Below are 20,983 nucleotides of genomic sequence, written 5' to 3'. Positions count from 1 at the left end.
AGAAAATGTTATCGCTCATATAACAACAATAGGGATATCGGCATCATTGCAAGCCTCATTTTTGCCAAAAAATGTTAACTTCGAAATCCTACGAAAAATCGAAACGCACCAAACAAATCTTAACAAAGCAAAATAGAGCATCTACGAAAACTCTCAAGAGTTTTAACGTCGCAGGTCCCCGTTCTGGCGAGAAATAAAGCCGCTAATTCCAGTTGACTTCTAACCACTCATTTTCAGTTGCAATGAAAACCGTTGTGCTTGGTTAATCATTCAAGCTCTTTGGAATGGCTATCACAGTCGCACGCAAGTTTGCCACTTGAGAAGAATGAGGAGAAAAATATGAAAGTGGTAAACGGCCCGTGCGAATGTGATAGCCATTCAAAAGAGCTTGAATAAATTTACCAAGCACAAAGCGTTTTATCTCAGCTGGAAAATGGATGGTAGAAGTACTGGAATTGGTGGCTATATATCTTGTCGAAGCGGGAACCTACGATCCTTAAAATTGGTAAGAAATTTCCGTAGATGTCATATCTTGCTATGTTCGGATTTGTTTTAATAAGAGGGGGGAAAATAACACCCAGCGTGAAGTTGTTAGCGCCAACTGTATTCGCCTCAGGTTTCTGATTACTCGGTTTCGTTTAATAAAGCTTAACGTAAGAAAACCCTTTCAGATAGGAGATAATCTGTCAGCACTCTTCTCTTCCACAATTTGTGCGTCAACTTTCACGTTAACATAGCATTTTATGGTTAAATGTCACCAACATTTTGTTCAGCGCGTTGTATGGTCATTATTGGCTTCATACCTACAGGTTCAAATCTATTGTAGATCGCTCTGAGGCTTGCTTGCAGAAGTTAGGGCAATGTATGTGGTAGGATTTCGAAGTTATTTACTTTTTGTCAAAATGAGGTTTCTTATATATGCCGATATCTTAGACGTTTTTATACCTACAAGAAAATCAATAGCACATTCTTCAAGTGACACCATTTTTCATTCATTAATCATAGAAATCGATTTAATCGTTCCTGCTGAAAAGCGCCATTCAAAAAGGTAATCAACACTGTTTACCTTGGAATAAAAATCGGAATCTAAGTTACCTTGTCACTGCTCCACAATATCACTAAACATTATTTCTTGACTCATGTTTACCTACACAAAATACAAGAATTTTCAAATTTTCAACCAACATTGCAGGCGCCCAGACCATTTTACGAAGATTTACCCTTAAGAAAAATTGAAGATGACCTCAAGCCAAAGTCGACAACGACCTTGAAAAAAAAAATTGTCGAGAAAATAACTTTTTTCGTCCAGGCAGTCAACAGAGGCAGTTGTGACCCCAAGGACGTTGTAGTGTATTCTTGGTACGAAGGTGACAAGTTTTTCCTTGCAAAAAAAGAATTGTCAAGTTTCCTCGTTTAAACAGTCAGCACCCTTACGAGAGAAAATTCGTTGAACGGGGTGAGACATACAAAAGTTTAATCCAGTTTATTTTTATTTCACAAGAGTTGAAAGCGAGGTTCTACAGCTCAAAGGTAAAGTCCTTCAGGCGTGCCTTCATTTTTTCTGTACAAAACGTTTTCCTTGGACTTTCGGAAATCTTCATTGGTGACTTTCATTCTTCTTTCACGCAATGCCATCAGACCTGCCTCAGTACAGATAGCCTAAAATGGTAAAAAAAATAATGTTTACTTACACCATGTCTATTTAAGAGAATGACAAGTAAAACAATGTTATTTAATCCTTAATAACAACGAGAAAGAAAAAAAATCCAATTTCGTTTTCAAGCGCTAACCTGATTAATTTCTAGGTTCTTTTTCATTTACCCAGAAATTCAGAGGAACATCACATTAAGCAAAAGACATTGGGAGGTGGTAGAAGGGTAGCCCATGTACAGAACCCCCCTCCTCTGAGAATCCGATTTTTCCTGAGGGGAGAGGGGGGGGTCTGTACACAGCCTAGTAAACGGGGAAACTAGAGTGTGGAACAATGTGGTGAAAAGGGTGGAAGGAGCGAGTTCTAAACGGGTGGGAAATGGGAGAAATAGGGGGAAATTATGCAACAATGTTTAATATTTCAAAATCAAAGTAGGGGAGAATGCCAAGAAAAAAAGGGGCAGGAGCCAGGAATGCAAAGTGTGAAAGGCCAAAGGTTTGGACCCCCAGATAGCAAAGCCAAGCCAGGAGCCCATAAGTAGGGTTATGGGCTCCTGGCCAGGCATAATAATAAAAAAAGAGAGCATCCAAATGGCACTTGGGGCTAATGGGGGATCAAGGCAGCCACAAATCCCACTAGTGACTCAGGCACTGTTAAAACAAGGTCTGGTTCTTATGATCTGGTTGGCTTACCTTTATGTCTGCACCTGATAGGTCATCTTTAGCCATGACGTACTCTTCAAGATTGACATCTTCAGACAGTGTCATCCGGCCGGTGTGAATTGTGAATATGCGTCGCTTTGTTTTTTCATCAGGAAGTGGGAACTCAATCTTCCTGTCAATGCGCCCTTAAGGATGGTAAAAAGCAAAAGTAAACTGCGATCAAATACCAGTATTACAAACTCCTTTATAACTAACACCTCAGTATGTAACACCCCTTTTTTTGGGAATTCACTGTATGACTCATGTACTTGGATGTTTCAATTTATTCCTCTACTATCACAACCTTTTACTTTAATTTTATTTTTGGACCGTTGGGGAAAAACTATGATTTTGTGTTCGAGTAACTTGACAGGGACCACTAGCAGGGCTCTGCTAGAGAATGGCAGTTGGGGTTCCACGCATATCTTCTGGAATAACAAATGCATCACACAGATTCAAATTGTAATATTTTCTCTTCATCAGATACTATTCTAAGCTGTGCCAAAAACATTATTTGAATTAAAATATACACAAATAAATTATTTTTAAAGGTAAAGACACTGTACCTGGCCGAATGAGTGCGGGGTCTAGAGTCTCAATTCTGTTTGTAGCCATGATAACCTACAAGGGACATGGCACGTTAGTTACAACACTCAACGAAAATTACAGCACTGCATTCAGTTGAATGATGCCTATCTAAATCACACGACACCACCCTGTTTCACATTGTGTTTTTGAACCAATACAAACATTTACAATGTGGTCAAACTACAGGCCATTAAGCACACCGCCAAAAAATTACAATTATGTTAAGTAGAGGAAAGTCCTATCTAAGGTTGTTCCTTCGTGGAGATATAAGCTTTCCAGAACAATTCACAGGATTGACTAAGAAAATAATACAGAAATATTAATATTCAAATCAAACCCTCACCCCAAAAACTAGTTATTACTAAAGCCAATAAAGTTAGGTTTTCAAGATCTTTGTGGCTTCATTTTAATTCTCTCATCTGGCATCTTAAGACTTAGTTGTGCAGTGCGACAAGTTGTGTTAATGCCACTGCAAGATAACAAGTACCTTGACATCACCCTTGGAGTCAAACCCATCTAACTGGTTAAGAAGTTCCAACATGGTGCGCTGAATTTCCCTCTCACCTCCTGAATTGGACTCATACCTGAAAAACAAATTGGTTAATCAAGGTTAGCCATAAAGCATTTAAGTTAAGATGCTTTAAGAGCTCTGGATTTTCTTTTAACAGGATTTGAAGAAAAAACATCCCGTAGCAAAACAAAACAACTTAAGATTATTCTTCGCTTTTCATGTTACCTTTTTGTTCCAACGGCATCAATTTCATCAATGAAAACTATCGATGGTGCATGCTCTTCTGCTACTCTAAACATTTCCCTGACCAACTTTGGACCATCTCCCTAAACACATGAAAACATTGACACACATTAGATCTACTGTTCATAGTGAAGATCTTCTGCAGACAAGACCTTACTACTGCGAGTACATTCAAGGCAATTCACATAGCCTATGTCAGACATAGTGAGTGATTTATTTGGGGCTTCAAATCTGTGGGATGAGGCTTGGCCAGGATAGTTTTTTTAATGAAGAATCATTGCTTTGAAATGTCTCTCTTCATCAGCTGACATAGTGTAACCTCGTTGCCTGGAACAGAACATAAGCTACACAAAGTCATCAATACATTGAGCAGCCATAAACAAAATAATTATTTTTCTTACCAAATATTTTTGTATCAATTCTGATCCAACAACACGAAGAAATGTTGCAGCTGTTTGGTTTGCAACTGCTTTCGCTAACAGAGTTTTTCCTACCAAAAAGTCACAGAACATCCATTAAAAAGCATCTACACAGGTGTGGTCACTGAGAATTTTTGTTCCTTTCTTTTGTTCACAAGTTAGGTTTTTTGTTCAAGACTTTAAGTGCAGTTTTTTGGTTAATTAGACCTCAATATATTTGCACACTGTTGTTTTTACACATGTGTGGCTGTGGAGTTCTAGGTGGGTTTCTTTTCCTCTGTCCATCACCTACCAAGTGTTTTGTCCCTTTAGTCTCAATGAAAGTTGTGCACTTGACTTGTTGTTTTGCTGATCACATCTTTGCTGCACCATGTCATTCAAATGATTCTTACTCATCTCACTAACACTAAAATTATACAGTTAGAATGGAGGTGTGACTGGGTCACTCACCTGTACCGGGTGGACCGTACAGAATCACCCCTTTGGGAGGCTTTATTCCCATCTCTTCGTACAATTCTGGGTGTGTTAGAGGAAGTTCAACAGATTCCTAAGAAGCAACAGAGTAATGGGATTATAATTGAACCCATTGCCTCATTTGCATGTACTCAAGGATGTACTCCTTCTTTTGTTTCAGTTCAACAGAGCTAATATTTTTGATGATGACAACCAGGGCAATTTGGAGCAATTTGTATTTAGAGCCAAGGTGGACACTTAAGTCAGTACTTGGGTCAGTTTTCCGCTTTTGTAAATGTAAAATTACATCAACTGGTTAATTATCTCCCCTACTGTGGAAATACATGATTTTTAAGAAACAGTCATATAACTAAGTGCCAATGAGAAAAGATTTTACCTATACGCGTATGATGCAAATGAATCCACCCGACGATCGGTTGAAGACAGTTAGGATACGGGAAGAGCATGGGATTCTCTGTTCTGTATCACAAGTTTGCTTGAAAACAATGCATTATCTGTTCTGCATTACGTCATAAATGTAACCTTACATTACTACATGTTACATCTATTCGAGATTCATTCTGCCTCAGAACTTTCACACATGGCTTTATTAGGCTACCGCTGTGTTCGCAAGGCTGCTCTGTGGCAATTAAGGTATACCTTGATTTCTTGTATCTGTTGGTCCAGTCCCCCAATGTCAGCATATGATTCCTGAGGAGCCTTTTCAAGTTTCATAACAGTCACCATGGGATCTGTGTCATCAGACAGGACACCAACTACTGCATGCACCTGACAACACAGAACAACTTTATTAATTTTTAACATAGAGTTAGCTTTAAAGACACCTCCATCTCTGGACTAAAGGGAGAATAAGTCCAAGCCATTAAACTGTATTATTACTCTCCTTATGACGTTATGCACCAAAACTGATAAGAAGTATTTTTTCATGAAAAAATGTACCTGAAAGCAAAGGATACAAAACAGAAATTGGGAAAGTAGTAATTTGACTTACCATAGCTAAACTTAAACATGACCCCATAAAAGTGAGCTGAATATCATGCTATTGTAACATCATGTTATTATTGTGGCCAACCTGTGAGCCCTACTAACCTTATCTTCTACAGTAGTGTATTGTCTCAGTATTACCCGTTTTAAGGTAACCATGACTGTCCATAGAGTGGACACCTCTTGTAAGACAGGCAGTGCCAGTGACACACAACAGTGTCAATCTTAGCAAATTAGATCTGGCTGCAGCAACAGTAGCTACATTTATGGTGTGGTTGTTCTCTTATAACAATCTCAAATGGCATTCAAAGGTTATTTCCATCTAAAAGAAAACAAAAACTGATTGCTTGTCAACAAACCTTGTGATTAAGCAGTACAGTGCAGCCAGGCTCAAGCATATCTTTGTCAACAAATGATAAGATGCTGACATAATGTTCCGAGCCAACAGAGGTAGACACAATGGCATGATTATCATCAATTATCTCCTCTAAAGTTCCCACTGACATTGGGGTGCCTCTCAAGTCATCAACCTTTGACCTCTCCTCCTGCAATCAAATGCATACAGCAAACTTACATTAAGATTTTTTGCAGCATACACCCTAACTTACATGCAATCCAGCTTTTAGACTGTGGGAATGAGTTCACACATACATACACAAACTTGCTCCAAAACCCTTCAGATACAATAACATACAGCCACTGTCTCTTAGAAGCTTAAAACTTTAAGCTACCATATAGCATCTCTTAGCTTTCCTACACGTTTTTACCATGATTGCTGAAAAACACTTGCTACAGCTGTCTAAGCAAAAGGCTTAACTCATACCTCATTTTTCTCCTCCTGGGGTTTGAGTCTTTCTTGATTTTGGATAAATTCTTCTTCCAGCAAAAGATAATCTTTTATTCTTTCCAACTTTAGCAGCTTTAATCTACAATTCCTGTGTGGTGTTACTAAACAGATACGAAAGACTGGTTAATAAAATCAAACCTTTTTTACTGGCAATCTCGCTACAACAGTATCCTCTCCAAGATGGCCACTAGTTTGTCTTATTGGGTAGTTTTCTTAAAATGATTCAACACACTATGCAGACACCCATTAATATGGACAACGGACACTTATTTCATGCCCAATCAACAGATTCACACAGAAAGACAACCTTGCTAATGCAGACACTTCATTATCAACTGAATATTTGTGGATGTCAATTTTTGGTATCAAACAAGTTATGCAGCTAAATGAGTGATTTTTGAGTGTTTTCATGCATTTAAACCACAGAATGATGGCTTTGTGAAGACTACAAAATGTTTAATTTGACGATACTAGTGCCCTCTTTTATTTCTTGAGTATTTTGGAGTTTTTTCACTTAAATAATATGAAATGTTTAATAAGGACACCCTGTTATTAAAACAGACACTTTCTAAGGTCCCTTCAGTGCCTGTATTGATCAGGTTTGAATCCCGGGGGGGGGGGGGGGGGCACTTGGGTATTTTTTGGGTGGGTATGTGCCGCCCGGGACTCCAAATTGGCACCCCGTTCTAAAAAAAAATTCCCCTAAAATTGATACCCTGTTCTAGAAATGGGCCCATTTTTTATACCCTGTTCTAGAATTTGCCTTAAAACTGATACCCCGTTCTAGAAATGGGCCAATTTTTTATACTCCGTTCTAGAAAGTTTGTAAATTGAAATAGCCCTGTTTTTTTTTTTTAAATATTTCTTTATTTGTTCGACTTATACATCAAATAAATGCTTCTTCATAATCAGCAACAATTTTAAGCAGAAGATAAAGCCATGATCCACAATTTTTTATACACCGTTCTAGAAAACACCTCTGAAATGGATACCCCGTTCTAAATCGGGAGCTTCAAAATCACGACCCCGTTGGGCGGCACATACCTGTATAGGTAATGTATGGGAGTACCCCCCCAGGGTTTGAATAGGATTTCATTTAGTTTTAGACTCAAAAGGAAGATCTACAAAACACAGTCTCAATAATGATAATATTGATCTATGAGTAATGATTAGCTAGGAGTTAAGAGACAGTAAACAGTTCTTCTTTCCTCACCTTGAGGTAACTTGTTAGCAGCATCAGGACCTTTAGCTTTTTTCTGCTTCTTTCCTACTCTGGTTGGGATTGGGGGTTCATACTTTTTTTTCTTGTCCTAAACAATGATAGATTTTAAACCTTAACACAGTCATATAAATCTCATCTTACAGAAGACAGTATTATCAATTATTTCATTGTCATGTTTATTATTAGGTACAATAACAGGAATCTCTTGCTGATAAATATGGGTACATGTATGAAAAATAAATGTGACTTAGTACATTATTAAGTTAGTCCTTTAATTACCAAAAGACTTGGAACTTTACACCAGGTGACGTTTGAATTGCCAAGAGCTAAACCTGTCCACAGTTTTCTTTGTCCCTCACTTGAATAACATATAAATACATATATACATACACGTCCGTTTACAGGTAGTCATTACGACACCTGAAGGAGGATCATGGAGTTATCCCTACATTAACATCTCTCCTTACAGGTAACCCACTTGGCCCGGGAAAGGTTGGAGTGGTGTGGGTTCTTTTATGTCCCACAAGAACCAGACAAGTAAAAGTGTTGTGAGATAGGACCTACGGTTTATTGTCCTTATCCGAGAAGACTAGAAAGTCTAACTGTTTGCAGATGTCAATACAAAGGCAGCACTTTCTCCTCAGTTATTTAAAGACCCTGAGTGTTGGTCTGGCCGGGGTTTGAACCTGCGACTTCCCGCTCAGCAGACCGGCGCTCTCCCAACTGAGCTAAACAGGTGGCGGCAGCTAAGGCATATATATGCTTCTGGTGCAACCTATAGATGTTCTTAACAGAATTGTCTGACTGGCAATTTTTTACCTTGTCTCCCTTTTTATCTCCTCCAGGTCCTCCACTTCCAGATTGATTCTGACCCTGTCATGAATTCAAAGTTTTAAAAGACTGCTCTTTGATGTTCAAAACTTAATCTAATACTAGAATGAAACAATCTGATCGGCCTAGCTTTGTTCTGACAGTGCTAATAGTTAGTTCACTTCACCATGCCTAAATATTGCCTTCAGCAAAGAAGGGAAATGAAAAAAACGTTGATTTGGTCACGATCAATTTTAAAATGAGACTAAAATAAAGTGTGTAGCATCAAAACGAAAAAGTATTCACGTCACAAACAAAGACAAAGATTGCTAGGACTGCTCGTCCAGTTTGACGGAACACAAAGTCTGCTGCGAGTCGAATTCGTTTTTGTTTTTTTTTATGGACATCGCACATCGTAAACTAGCCTCATCCGAAACTCACGATGAAGATCACCTACAAAGGTGACCGTTATGCTTTAAGGACAAGAAGAAAAGAGAAGGCTTAAGGAAAGTTTATCACAAAAACGCGACATTCACTCACCATTTTGTCCAGTCCTGGTATATAAATACCGCAGGCTTCTACAACACTCAAAGTCATGCGCAAGATTGCGCTGAGTCACCAGAGCCGCGATTCTTTGACCAGCGTAACAAGAAGGAAGTCGGGTAGGTGAACATAGAATGGAATAGAATGTTAATAAATAACCCCCATCCCCGCTACCAAATCTAAGTCTGAGGTGCCTTTTGTTTTCTGTAACCTTTTATTCAATTTTACTTGGCATTTTTAGCCCTTATTACCAGATTCCGCCATATTGGAAAACGAGAAGACCCTGGGGAAGAGGTTGAAGTCATTTCCTCCTTTTGCCTCATGATCACGTGTCTCTGAGCTGCAGTCGACGCTTCCGCCTTTACCAGATATGTTTTAACTTGTTTTCAGACAACCTCACTATTTTCAAGCCCTTTGAAATCAGGTACTGTACTGTTATGACGTGATGCCTTCGCTATAAGCGTTTATGTTCGGACAAGGGTTTTTTATAGGACGTCGAATGACTCTGAAGACTCTGAGGTTTAGTGCTTTGGCAAACAGATCTGGGGGGACATTTTCAGGGCGAGCTGAACTGGTTATTCTCTGAACTGGTTATTCTCGATCGGAGAATGTGTTGTAGCATGTAGTTCTGAGCCAAGCTCAATGGAATTGATTGGCAAGGTTGACGGGAAGAAAAAGCGTCCTGAAAAGCCCGGGCAGAAAAGTATTTGTATAAAAATACGATGATGACTTTATTAGCGGAGCTCTGGTTCCGAAATATTTTTAAATTTGCAAAAAGATACTTTGTGGGGACCAGCAAAGCCTGGGAAAGGAAGTTCCTCTACTGATAGTTATGTCCAATAACGTCTTTTATATTTAACGACTTAAGTTTGTTTGGCTAACGACATGTAAATATATAAAAAGAGCCCAACCTGTAATGCCTCAGATGCAAAAAGGTTTCATTTCAAATACGGAATAAACAAGAATCGCCGAATTAAAGGCGATTTTTTCTGAGGGGAGGGGTCGGCTGTACCCACTCAGGCTACCATAAAACCTTGTCGCCGACCAATGCTTAACATAGAATCTCATGTGAGAGTGAAACATTGTACCCTTTCGTAACAAGAAAAATGAGTACCAGTTTTAAGTTGGGGCTGTATAGTAACTTTTAAATTCCACCATCATGATTAAAACTAAGCAAGTTAGCCATTCTAAGCAGGAAACGATTAGCATTATTTTAACACAACCCTTCCGCAAACTCTGCCACCCAAAATATTGCGTGACAGTATAACGTGACTAATTATTTGACCTAAACGGAAATTGAGAAAAATTATTGTTGTTCTAAAGAGTCATAAAACGCGACAGGGTCAGCTATACTGTTATCAAGCAGTCATGATTTCTCAATTCTGGTTGTAAACGAGACGATGGAAAAGCGCACTACGCAAGCTTGAAACACATCATTTAATGGCAGCCTTCGCTTAACGTGCTTTATCGTTACAAAGTTAATAATTGATAGTGTTCATTTTTCGACGTAGAAAATCCCCAAGAGGGGGGGGGGGAGGTGATACTCCCTTGCATTAACCTTATAGGTATTGCTCGGAAATAGTGTCAAGATTTGGAGAGCCAGACGGCACACCCCCACTACGACTTCCTGGAAATACCCCCCGGGGAGAAAATGGAAGGTATTTTATAAACTGGGCCTGCCCTCAGCAGCCCAGTTAATAATTCAAATGGGGATTTGGCCCCATCTACAAGAACACGGATATTTTTGAAACCGCATATTTTTTGCACGAATCGACCTTCTTTAGCTGTCCACTCGAAACAAGTGAATCCACTCACCTAAACCGCATCATTTTAAACCGCTCGCCAGAGTGGTCTAAGAACCGGTCCACACGAATCCGGGTAAAAACAAATATGCTTTTTCATGAGAGTCAGGTTTTGTGTTGTCCCTGCGGACGGTGTTTTAGACTGTAGCGTGATAAATTTTAACAAAGTGTCTCGGCTGAATCATTCATCCATCATCGGTCTGATCAGTCATGATTTTTTTAATAATTATTTATTTTTAAGAACTGACAGATTTAGATTTCCAAACTTTCCGTGGCAGGGGCGGATCTAGGAGGAGGGTGCAGGGGGTGTGCACCCCCTCCCCCTGAGATGACCTGCGGTTTTCTAATACAGCTGGTATTCTGCAAAAAAAACTATGTGGTTTTTTTGGTGTTGAAGCAGAGTAAGAGACGAGTGCACCCCTTCCTAAAAAAAATCCTGGATCCGCCCCTTCGTGGGTATTAAACTCCCAGCCCCCCCCCCCCCCTCCTCAACCCCCGATACTATGTGGTACCGTAAACTGCCGCTTATAAGCCCATCCGCTTATAAGCCCCCCCCCCCCCCCCCCTTGGTTATAGGCCCACCTACATGCAAACAAAAAAATACATCCTATTATAAGCCCATCCGGATATAAGCCCCAGTTACAGTTTTGATTTTGTTTTGAAATTTAACTGAATTCGATTTATTGCTGCCTTTTTAAGGCTTCAATTGTAAGAGTAATAAATTTAAATCATACGTCGATCAACAGTGCTGTTGCTCATTTCGAAACGTTTTTTTTTTTTCGTCCGCTTATAAGCCCATCCGGATATAAGCCCCCCCCCCCCCCCCGTTTATAAGCCCACCCAAAACCCCTTACGAACTTGTATAAGCCCAGGGCTTATAAGCGGCAGTTTAAGGTATACCTTTTTCAGCCGTCTAACCCTTTAGGTCATGCAAAAAATTTACTTTGTTGTTGTCGAATGCTGGAAGGCTAAAAATCTCTCGCGGTGCGCAGTGCAAAGAACGCTCACAAAGTAACATGGTAACTCAACGGGTGGTCATGACGCTGTGAACGAAACGAACGACTTCAAACGTTCAGCGATGCTAATTACTATTATTCCAATCCCATGCACTTTAATCAACGAAAAAATTCCAGTTCAAGACCTCGCTTTCAATTCCAGTTACTGTAAAAATTACCAAAACAGCTGATATCTTTTCGATGTTAATTCTAATTTTTCTCTTAGTTATGGCATTGCAACCATATCGAGATGAGGAATTAAACTTTTTCAAGTTCACTTCTATTGTTCTGAACGAATTCCCTAAAGTCTTGCGTCAGACCTTCAAAACCATGTGGGACAACACCTACGGACATTGCCCTAGTTTCCAGCTCTGGGATGATTCCACTGCTGTCAGAAATATGTTTGCCGCCACAGAGGGAGGCGGATCCAAGGTACCAACACACCGGCCATATGGTGAATGGGACTGCACTGCACTGTTTCAGGCCACAATTTACGCGCGGTCCTTTGCTTCTCACGGCCAGACACTCAATGACTTGTACTTAAAGCCTCATGGAGTACCACATGGAAGTTTTTATGCATCCGTGGTAAGTCCCACTGGCAAACAGGCAGAAACGTTTGCACTTTCGATTGACCAGCTTCGACTTTTAAGAAACTGGCTTTGTCATTCGTCTAGCTCAGAGATGGAGAAAACTACGTTTGACCAGTACGTGCAATACGCCAAGGACGCTTTCAAAGCGCTTGGTGCCTCTACAGCACTTATTGATGCTGTTGAAAATTTGACCGAGTCGGACTTTCCAACAAACGAAGTTCGAAAATTGGAGAAGGGCGTTAAAGAGGAGACTCGGGCATATATGGCGTTTCTTGAGAGTGTAAATTCAGACATCATGGAGTTAAGGTCACTCTCAGCAGCCATAAAGGAGAAAGTGGAAAGCGATACAGCTACCAAAGACGACGTGGCTTTGTTGGAGCAGAAAATCGATGAGCGAGAGAGGATTCTCGAGGAAGTGAGCTCCGATATCAGCGAGATAAAGCAGAAGGATAAAGAATTCATGGACAAGCTGGAAGAAAAGATCAGTGAGTTGAGAACAGCACACGATGAACGTAATGCTAGCAACACAAATTCAGGTAAACATATCACTGATTCAGGAAACGTTGGTACAATAGGCCATTTCCGAGTTCCCCCGGGCCTCTGTTTCAAAACGAGGGTAGGTGCTCAGCCTTTGATATGAAAATTATTTTTCATTCTCTTGCAAATAAAACTCATTTTCACAGGAAAGGTTGTGCCTAGCCTCATTTTGAAGGTGTGGGTTTTTGGAACTCGGAAGGGGCCTATTGTCTCAGTTCTCATACCATGTAATTAATCACTCATTGTAATGGTTGCACCAGCACCGCTCAACATGACGATTTTACCTTCCTCTTGCTTATGTTAGTGCAAGGGAAAAAAGATGATTCTTCCTTTTAAAAGTCAATATTTCGAAGGCCAGTTACTTTTTCTTCAAATAAAGATAAATGCTAGTCCAAGTTTGGTTTTGTTTGATTATGCCGCTCTATAATTAAGTCTAATAAGTTTGAGCTTAGAGGGCAAGAATGTCATAGGCAGATTTAGAGAGGGATGAGGGGATCGCAACCCCTCCCTTCCGTATGTCTGAAATATTGTTCAATTTCTAAGGAATTCTCTAAAAATCTATCTTCCACAGCCTTAATTTCATTACACAAATCGCTCACCGAGTTCTAACTGGCAGCAAACGTCGTCGACCTTCTCTTCCTGAATTTTCTGGATTCGTCACAAATAACCCAGGCTCTGTGATAGTACCACAGTACGGTTCCAGTAAAATTACAGTGTTTGTATGGGGTAAAAATACCATCCTAAAATTTCTAGGAAACACTAAATAAAGATCAATGAAACTTACTCTGCAGTTAATTGTTGTTGTCCTTATTGCTCCAACGAAGTTTCGTGATAATTTGCAGTAATTTGTTCAAATTCACTCTATATACAATAATAATATACAAGGTAGGAAACACGAGATGCCATTTTCGCCGACATGCTCTCATTCAACACAACTTTTTCCACGAAATTCGAACTCCACCGGAAAATAAACATGCCAGGATCGTAAAACTAGGATAGCAGCAGATATAGAAACCAATGAAGCTTTCCCAGATAGAGAGACGAATCCCACAGACTTTGACAAACTCGAAGGATATAATACAAACAGACCGAGAATATGCTCGCCGAAGCAGTCGGGCCAGATCAACGCGCGGCCAGGATAATGAGGCCAGGGCACTGTACAAAAAAAAAACCATCCCGGGAGTCCTGAGGTGACCTTTCTGGGGACCGATACATCATTCGCCCAAAGCCACCCCACCCTGCTGAAAAAATACTTGATAGAAGGCAATTGTTCTTCCTAGCCGTACCACCCTGGCCTGTTATAAAGATATTATGTCCCTCTCGAACTACATTCAGCGCCTGGCGCTGGTCCTCAGAAAGCCTATCAAACATCAGTAGGGCAAGGTTATAAGGGCAAAGGAAATAACGAAGGAGGATTTACAAAACTTAAAACGAGCAAAACATATAAGTGAATTTTGGCTCTTACCGCGGCATTTGTACAACAAGACCAAATTCAAAGAGACGTGTCATGATGGTTCACATGTTTAACTGATAGAACGTCCGGTTGTATTGACATGAAGTCGGCGTGTTACGGCCGCATTGTTTACTGGTGCACATGCCTTCCACATTCGTCTCAGTCATCGCAATTCATATTCTGTTGGAATTTTCTGTATAATTTTTGAGATTATTTTGTAAGCTTCACCGTTTATTTACGATCGTTTCGGTCGAGAGTTCACAGCAACAGTATCTCAGTCATCATCTACCTCTTGTTCAACCTCGTTTTTAGCCCGCCTTGTAAGTATTTCGCGTTATTATTTCATAGTTTCATTACTGTTATTTGCGTTCCTTCGTAAAAGAAATGGTGCGCCTTGTATCTCGGCAGACTATCCTGGTTTTATTTTATTTTTTTTAGCCATTTACATTCAGGAAGAACAATTGGCTTCTATCAAGTATTTTTTCAGCAGGGTAGGGTGGCTTTGGGCGAATGATGTATCGGTCCCCAGAAAGGTCACCTCAGGACTCCCTGGATGGAATTTTTTGTACAGTGCCCTGGCCTCATTTTCTTGGCCGCGCGTTGATCTGGCCCTGCTGCTTCGGCGAGCATATTATCGGTCTGTTTGGATTATATCCTTCGAGTTTGTCAAAGTCTGTGGGATTCGTCTCTCTATTTGGGAAAGCTTCATTGGTTTCTATATCTGCTGCTATCCTAGTTCTACGATCCTGGCATGTTTATTTTCCGGTGGAGTTCGAATTTCGTGGAAAAAGTTGTGTTGAATGAGAGCATGTCGGCGAAAATGGCATCTCGTGTTTCCTACCTTGTATATTATTATTGTATATAGAGTGAATTTGAATAAATTACTGCAAGTTATCACGAAACTTCGTTGGAGCAATAAGGACAACAACAATTAACTGCAGAGTAAGTTTCATTGATCTTTATTTAGTGTTTCCTAGAAATTTTAGGATGGTATTTTTACCCCATACAAACACTGTAATTTTACTGGAACCGTACTGTGGTACTATCACAGAGCCTGGGTTACCTGTGGATTCGTCTCTTCAAGCAAGTTGCATCTCCTACCCTCTTGTAACATCTTTTCCACCCTGGGAATTGCCTGTTGTCCCACATGATCTTAAATTGCAATATTTCTGGGGATTACTACCAATTAAAAACATGAATTGCATTCGAGCAATATTGTTGAAGTTCCAGAATTCTGTGATTTTCAAATCTGGCTGTTATAATGTGTGTTTTCTTTAATTTAACTTAATTATTGTTGTACAGTTTATACGAAATTACTTTGAAAGGCCAGATTGAATTTATATGTCTATCTTAGTACTTATATGTTTACTCGATTTTTTCGTAACAGATGGCATACCATTGCTTCGACGTCCCTGTCTTCCTCCAAGAGTTCCTTACTTTACTGGTCGCCAGAAGGAGTGTGATGAAATCATCGGTCATTTGTTTTCGGAATCCACCCGAATCGTGTCCATATGTGGGTCACCAGGATTCGGAAAAACATCGGTTGCTGTTGCTGTAGGCCATGAAGTTCAATCTAGGGGTTTGCCGGTCTTCTGGCTTTCATTGCGAGGGCTTCGGTCGAAAGCAGATTTGACTTCAAAGCTTCTCAGCTTTTTCAGACAACCCTCGAAGAATACTTTTTCATCCCAGCATTTATCACGTGATGATGAGCTTTGTCAACTTTTTAGTGAGATATCAGATGACCTCGTTTTCATTTTAGATAATGCCGATGATTTGCTGGAAAGTGGTCTGCCGAAAGTAAACCGGGAAGAGGTGGTAGAATTTCTTGAAGAAATTCTTAGGCGAAACCAAAACGTGAAATTCGCTATAACCACGAGGGAATCTTTTGGATTTCTGAATTTACATCTAGAGTTTCACCAGTCTGTGAGAATAAGACCACTGGAGGAAGCATCCTCTAGATCCCTGGTGCACGAATTACTTCCAGACGCAAGCATCTCTGACTGCAAACGAATTACCCAAATTTGCGGACACGTACCTTTAGCTATTAAGTTGCTGTGTTCTTCCATTTCTGAGGACAGTGCTCAACCAAGCCAGTTTCTAAATGAGCTCTTAGTGTCTTCAACAGAAAGCATCGTCGAAATGTTGGACAGCCCTGGTTATCCAACCAATCACCGACTTCGGTTTCTTTTTAACTCCTCCTTCGAGAGACTATGTAAACAAGAAAAAGAAGCCCTGGTGTCCTTCAGTGTTCTGCCCGAGAATTTTGATACTGAAGTTGCAGCATCAGTTTTGGGGAAAACAGTAAGGCTCACGAAGAATATATTGCAAAGTTTAGAGAGGAAATCCCTTCTTGATTCAAGTCTTGAACGGCGTTCATTCAAAATGCACAAGCTTTTACAGTTATTTGCAAGAGAAAGAGGTAATGATGAAATGAAGGAAATTTTCGATGATTCAAAAAGCCGACTTCACGCATATTACCTGTCTCTCTTTGAAAGACTGAATGAGCAGTTTCTCACTGGACATTCTATGTCGGCATTTGTTGCATTCTATGAAGACAAACAAAACATTGTTCAAAGTTTAGTCGACGGATGCTCATATTCCGAAACTGCTGACCGAGTATTTGATGTGTTGGATAATGCAGAGATCTTTTTAGACTCGATTTTCTGGACTCATTCTAGTGCAACTTGCCCATTTGACTTGATTTACGATTCAGCTTTAAAGGCAGCCAGTCGTTATGGCAACACTGTCTACTACGGGAGATTACTTGTTTCCAAGTCTTTTGGGCAGCTGATGTGGGGTGTGAAAGGAAGGAGTCTGAAACTTCTACGTGAAGTTGATGAGATTAGACAGGCAGCTACTCCATGTACACGTGACGAAAAGGCAAAGTATTTGTGCTACTTTGGCATGTATCATCTTGTCACTAGAGAAATTGAAAGCGGAGTTAAGTGCTTGCAGGAAGCCCTTCCTCTAATGAGCAATAGCCCTGAGCATAGAATTCTCAGACTTGTCATTTTCCAAATTTTCGCTCTTTATTGGCAAGTCGAGAAGAACCGATCACATTCAAGACAATTTTACGGGAAGGCGCTCTTGGAAAGCATGGCAATTGGAGACATACAGCTACTTGTTATTCCTTCATCAGAAATGGAAACCGCAACTGAAACAAAAGGTAGAAAGATACCAAGTAGATGTGCTGACACTTTGCGCAACAAGCCATTGGAATTACAGATAATTTATCATGTATTGCAAGCATCGCAGCATCTTCCTGTTATAGGCACCAACAAATCATTACAAGACATCGTTCTCAAGATACGAGATGACGTTGAAGCAGCACTCCCTTGTGGTGAAACTGGCTTGTTCAGTTTTCACCGTGTCGTTGTTGCTACGTTGCTAAATGTCTTTAGCAAATGTAAAGAGAAGGGAAATCTGCCGGCACACTCACAAACCAGTCGTGAACAGAAACAGCAAGAGGAAAGCGGAAACAGCAAACATGAGACTGCCAAGGAATACTACTCGGCATCTAGTGGTAAAAACTGCAAAGATCCAGATAACGTTAAGAACAAGCAATGCATTCTGGTTAGTTCAGGAGCTCTTCAGTCACGCCAGCGTGCAACAGACATAGCCATCGAACGTTTTGGTGCTGAACACCCGAACACTGCTGACAGTTACCATACATTGGGCATCACTCAACATCTGCTGGGAGACTTTACTTCGGCTCTTCGTTCCTTGCAAAAGGCATTAAATATTCGCCAGGTAGTGTTAGGAAACGATCACTTAGGTACAGCTGATATTTATCGTTCACTTGGGGCCACACATTACCAGTTAGGTGACTTTTCTGCAGCTCTTCAGTGCAGACAGCAGGCCCTGGATATTCGGCGGAAAGATCTCGGAGAGGAACACGCAAGCTTAGTGGAGGGCTACATTGAACTAAGCTGCACACAATTTGCGCTAGGCGATTTTTCCTCAGCGGTTGAGTCTAACAAGCGTGCCCTTGAAGTTTGCATTAAAATGTTTGGAGAAGAAGACCCACGGACACCTTGCATTTTATTGTCCTTGGCGAATACACAACGCCTACTAGGGGATCTAACCACAGCTCTAGAGTATGCAGAGTGTGCGCTGTGTATCTCAGTCAGATTGTTTGGCACAGAAAATGTCATCACAGCTAGTGGCTACTGCTCACTTGGAGACATACACCTTAGTCTGGAAAACCATGCTGTGGCTCGTTATTATTATGAGATAGCGCATAACATAGATGCCAGACTGTTTGGAAACGAACACGTGAACACACTCAGATACACTTACCTCCAGTTGGTACAATTGGTCCAATTTGCATCAATCCATCATCTTAAAGTCAATGCTATTAATTTTATCTTAGTTAGTGACTTAAACGCAGCTCTTCAAGATGCTCTGTCTGCGCTGAGCTTGGACGTAAACCTGTATGGAGAAGAGCACGTATACACAGCTGATAGTTTCTATTTACTTGGCTCGATACAATTTCAATTATTCGACTTCAACTCTTCTCTTTATTGTCACGAACGGGCCTTGGATATTAAACTTAAAGTTTTGGGGGAGGAACATTCAGGAACAGTTATCAGTTTCATGTTCCTCGCGTTAGTCCATTTTGCGTTAGGTAACTTTACCACAGCCAAGGAGTATGCAGAATGTGCACTGAGTATCAGACCCAGATTGTCTGAAGAAGATATAATCGCAAACTTCTTTGAATGCTGCCTTCTAATTTTAGCCATAGAGATAGTAACGGTGGCGTTTGAACAAGTGGATAATGCGCTGAATTGACAAGACACTAGCACAAGCTCACACCTAATGCCCGTTAACCAGGTTTAGCGGACTCATCTCTATTTCGGGAGTGGATGTCGTCTTTAGGTTTGGGGTTGAGACTGGCATTTAAAACAGATAATAACATTACCAGAGACAAATTTAAATGCATTTTATTTTACAATTTCACTGCCATCTGCTTCGTCGCTACATTTTATGGTATAACAATTCCGCTTGATAATGATTAAATGCCTGCTATCAGTATGTTCCACAATGCTGAGCCAATGCGTTTTACTATGATTTAAAAAAATGTAACTGGAAGTACCAGCAAACAACTATAATACCACAATCAAAATTACCATGATTCCCTTGCTTCACGTCCACCACTGATATCACGCCAACACCTTTGGAATACTTTTAGGGGTCTAGAGCAGTTTTCAGTTAAACGTAGTATTTTCCGTATTGCATTGCTTTGCAAAGCAAAGCTTTATCACTGGTAGTCTACACAGCAAGCGTTTCCGCGCAAGTTCTTTGCGCGGAAACGCTTCCTACACTAGTTACGAGATTTGTTTTAAAAAAATGCCGCGCTAACTGATCCACCAATCATGGCCTATCACTATTTGCATCAACTAAATTCATTTGCTTTGAGTTCAGTTTTGTTCATTGATCATGACTGCTGAATATGTTGTGCCGAGGCCGTTACCTAAGTTTTGTTTTACATTTCGTTGAAAACCACTTTATTTTCCAACTATTCCAAAGAATATTTTTAAAGTACAAAAACCGCAAGTAAGAACTTAGCTTTTATTAGATTACCAAGTATTCATATAAGTGACTGTAATAAGAGAAACTGAAGTACTGATCACATGAATTTTGAAGTTCTTTCTCAGAACATAACATACATGTACTTAATTTTAGAAAATCAAGAAAAGAAGCATTTTCAAATTTTAGGCTAAACAGGTTTTTGTATAGTGGAATCTCACTGACAAATTTTACCTTTGATATGCAGATTTTATATAAGGAATAGAATGAATACCACTTAATTATACTAGCTACACTGTTTTTTTTTTCTTCAGAAAGTAACAACCAGTTTGAGAGCCTAAATTTGTGTTAATTGACATTTTTTAAGATTCTGTTTTAATAGGTTAACTTGAGAAAATGTAAGCTATTACTCGCGGGTTCTTGCTGCACCTCGATGACAACTGAATTGCTTTTTCTTGGCAACTGCTTTAGATTAGGAAACAATAGAAAATATAATCATGGAGAAGCATCACATGCATGAATGCAAACTATGAACGAAGCTCAAGTTATGGACAATGCGCAAGTTTCTAGTTAAACAGTAGTAGTCATGCACTAGTGTAAGAATATTAACGTCAATACGGTGGCATAGTCTAAAATGGCAAACGCAATGCACGCTACCTATATACTACACTAAGTAGAACAATAGATCAAAAATAAAGTACTTTGGAAGCCTGGTTAGGAAACCGCACTATCATTATTATACAAATGAAACAAACGATATTCATCACGAGTCACGCTGTAAAACGTCAAACAAAAGCTGAATTTAAACTGCCGCCTTAAAGGGAGGGAACTTGAACAACGGCGACGACAATGAAAACGTTATAAATACAATGGATTTAATCAGCAAAACAACAACTCTACACGTGCATTGGTCCATTTCTTTATCGTCCTCTTAGCCCGCGAGAAACCTCTGCAAAACGTGTACGTAAAATTTCCTTATCAGGTAATGCGACATTTTATAGAGAACGTGGATGCACAACAAAGAAATTTCAATTCCACTTTCGAACGAAGGTGTGGTCCGGGACAATATTTTGATTCCAGAAAA

The 20,983-nt window shown here is 40.0% G+C and overlaps 2 protein-coding genes across 2 annotated transcripts; one reads left to right on the top strand and one right to left on the bottom strand.

The window, feature by feature from the left end:
* Nucleotides 1-1,467: 1,467 nt before the first annotated feature.
* On the bottom strand, nucleotides 1,468-9,047 carry LOC140943408 (26S proteasome regulatory subunit 4). The gene is made up of 13 exons (XM_073392487.1): nucleotides 8,991-9,047; nucleotides 8,460-8,513; nucleotides 7,632-7,728; nucleotides 6,395-6,519; nucleotides 5,931-6,116; nucleotides 5,227-5,355; nucleotides 4,564-4,660; nucleotides 4,096-4,184; nucleotides 3,677-3,777; nucleotides 3,428-3,524; nucleotides 2,919-2,973; nucleotides 2,344-2,498; nucleotides 1,468-1,659 (listed from the first exon to the last, which is right to left on the bottom strand). The coding sequence occupies exons 1-13, from the start codon at nucleotides 9,045-9,047 to the stop codon at nucleotides 1,525-1,527; spliced, it is 1,377 nt and encodes a 458-aa protein (XP_073248588.1). The 3' UTR covers nucleotides 1,468-1,524.
* A 321-nt stretch (nucleotides 9,048-9,368) lies between these two features.
* Nucleotides 9,369-20,899, top strand: LOC140943449 (uncharacterized). The gene is made up of 3 exons (XM_073392537.1): nucleotides 9,369-9,417; nucleotides 12,017-12,916; nucleotides 15,758-20,899. The coding sequence occupies exons 2-3, from the start codon at nucleotides 12,019-12,021 to the stop codon at nucleotides 19,159-19,161; spliced, it is 4,302 nt and encodes a 1,433-aa protein (XP_073248638.1). The 5' UTR covers nucleotides 9,369-9,417; nucleotides 12,017-12,018; the 3' UTR covers nucleotides 19,162-20,899.
* Nucleotides 20,900-20,983: the final 84 nt, after the last annotated feature.

Source organism: Porites lutea, chromosome 7 (genome assembly GCF_958299795.1).
Source record: "Porites lutea chromosome 7, jaPorLute2.1, whole genome shotgun sequence".
Taxonomy (NCBI): domain Eukaryota; kingdom Metazoa; phylum Cnidaria; class Anthozoa; order Scleractinia; family Poritidae; genus Porites; species Porites lutea.
Note: the sequence above shows the minus strand (reverse complement) of the source record. Positions and strands in the feature narration are given on the sequence as shown.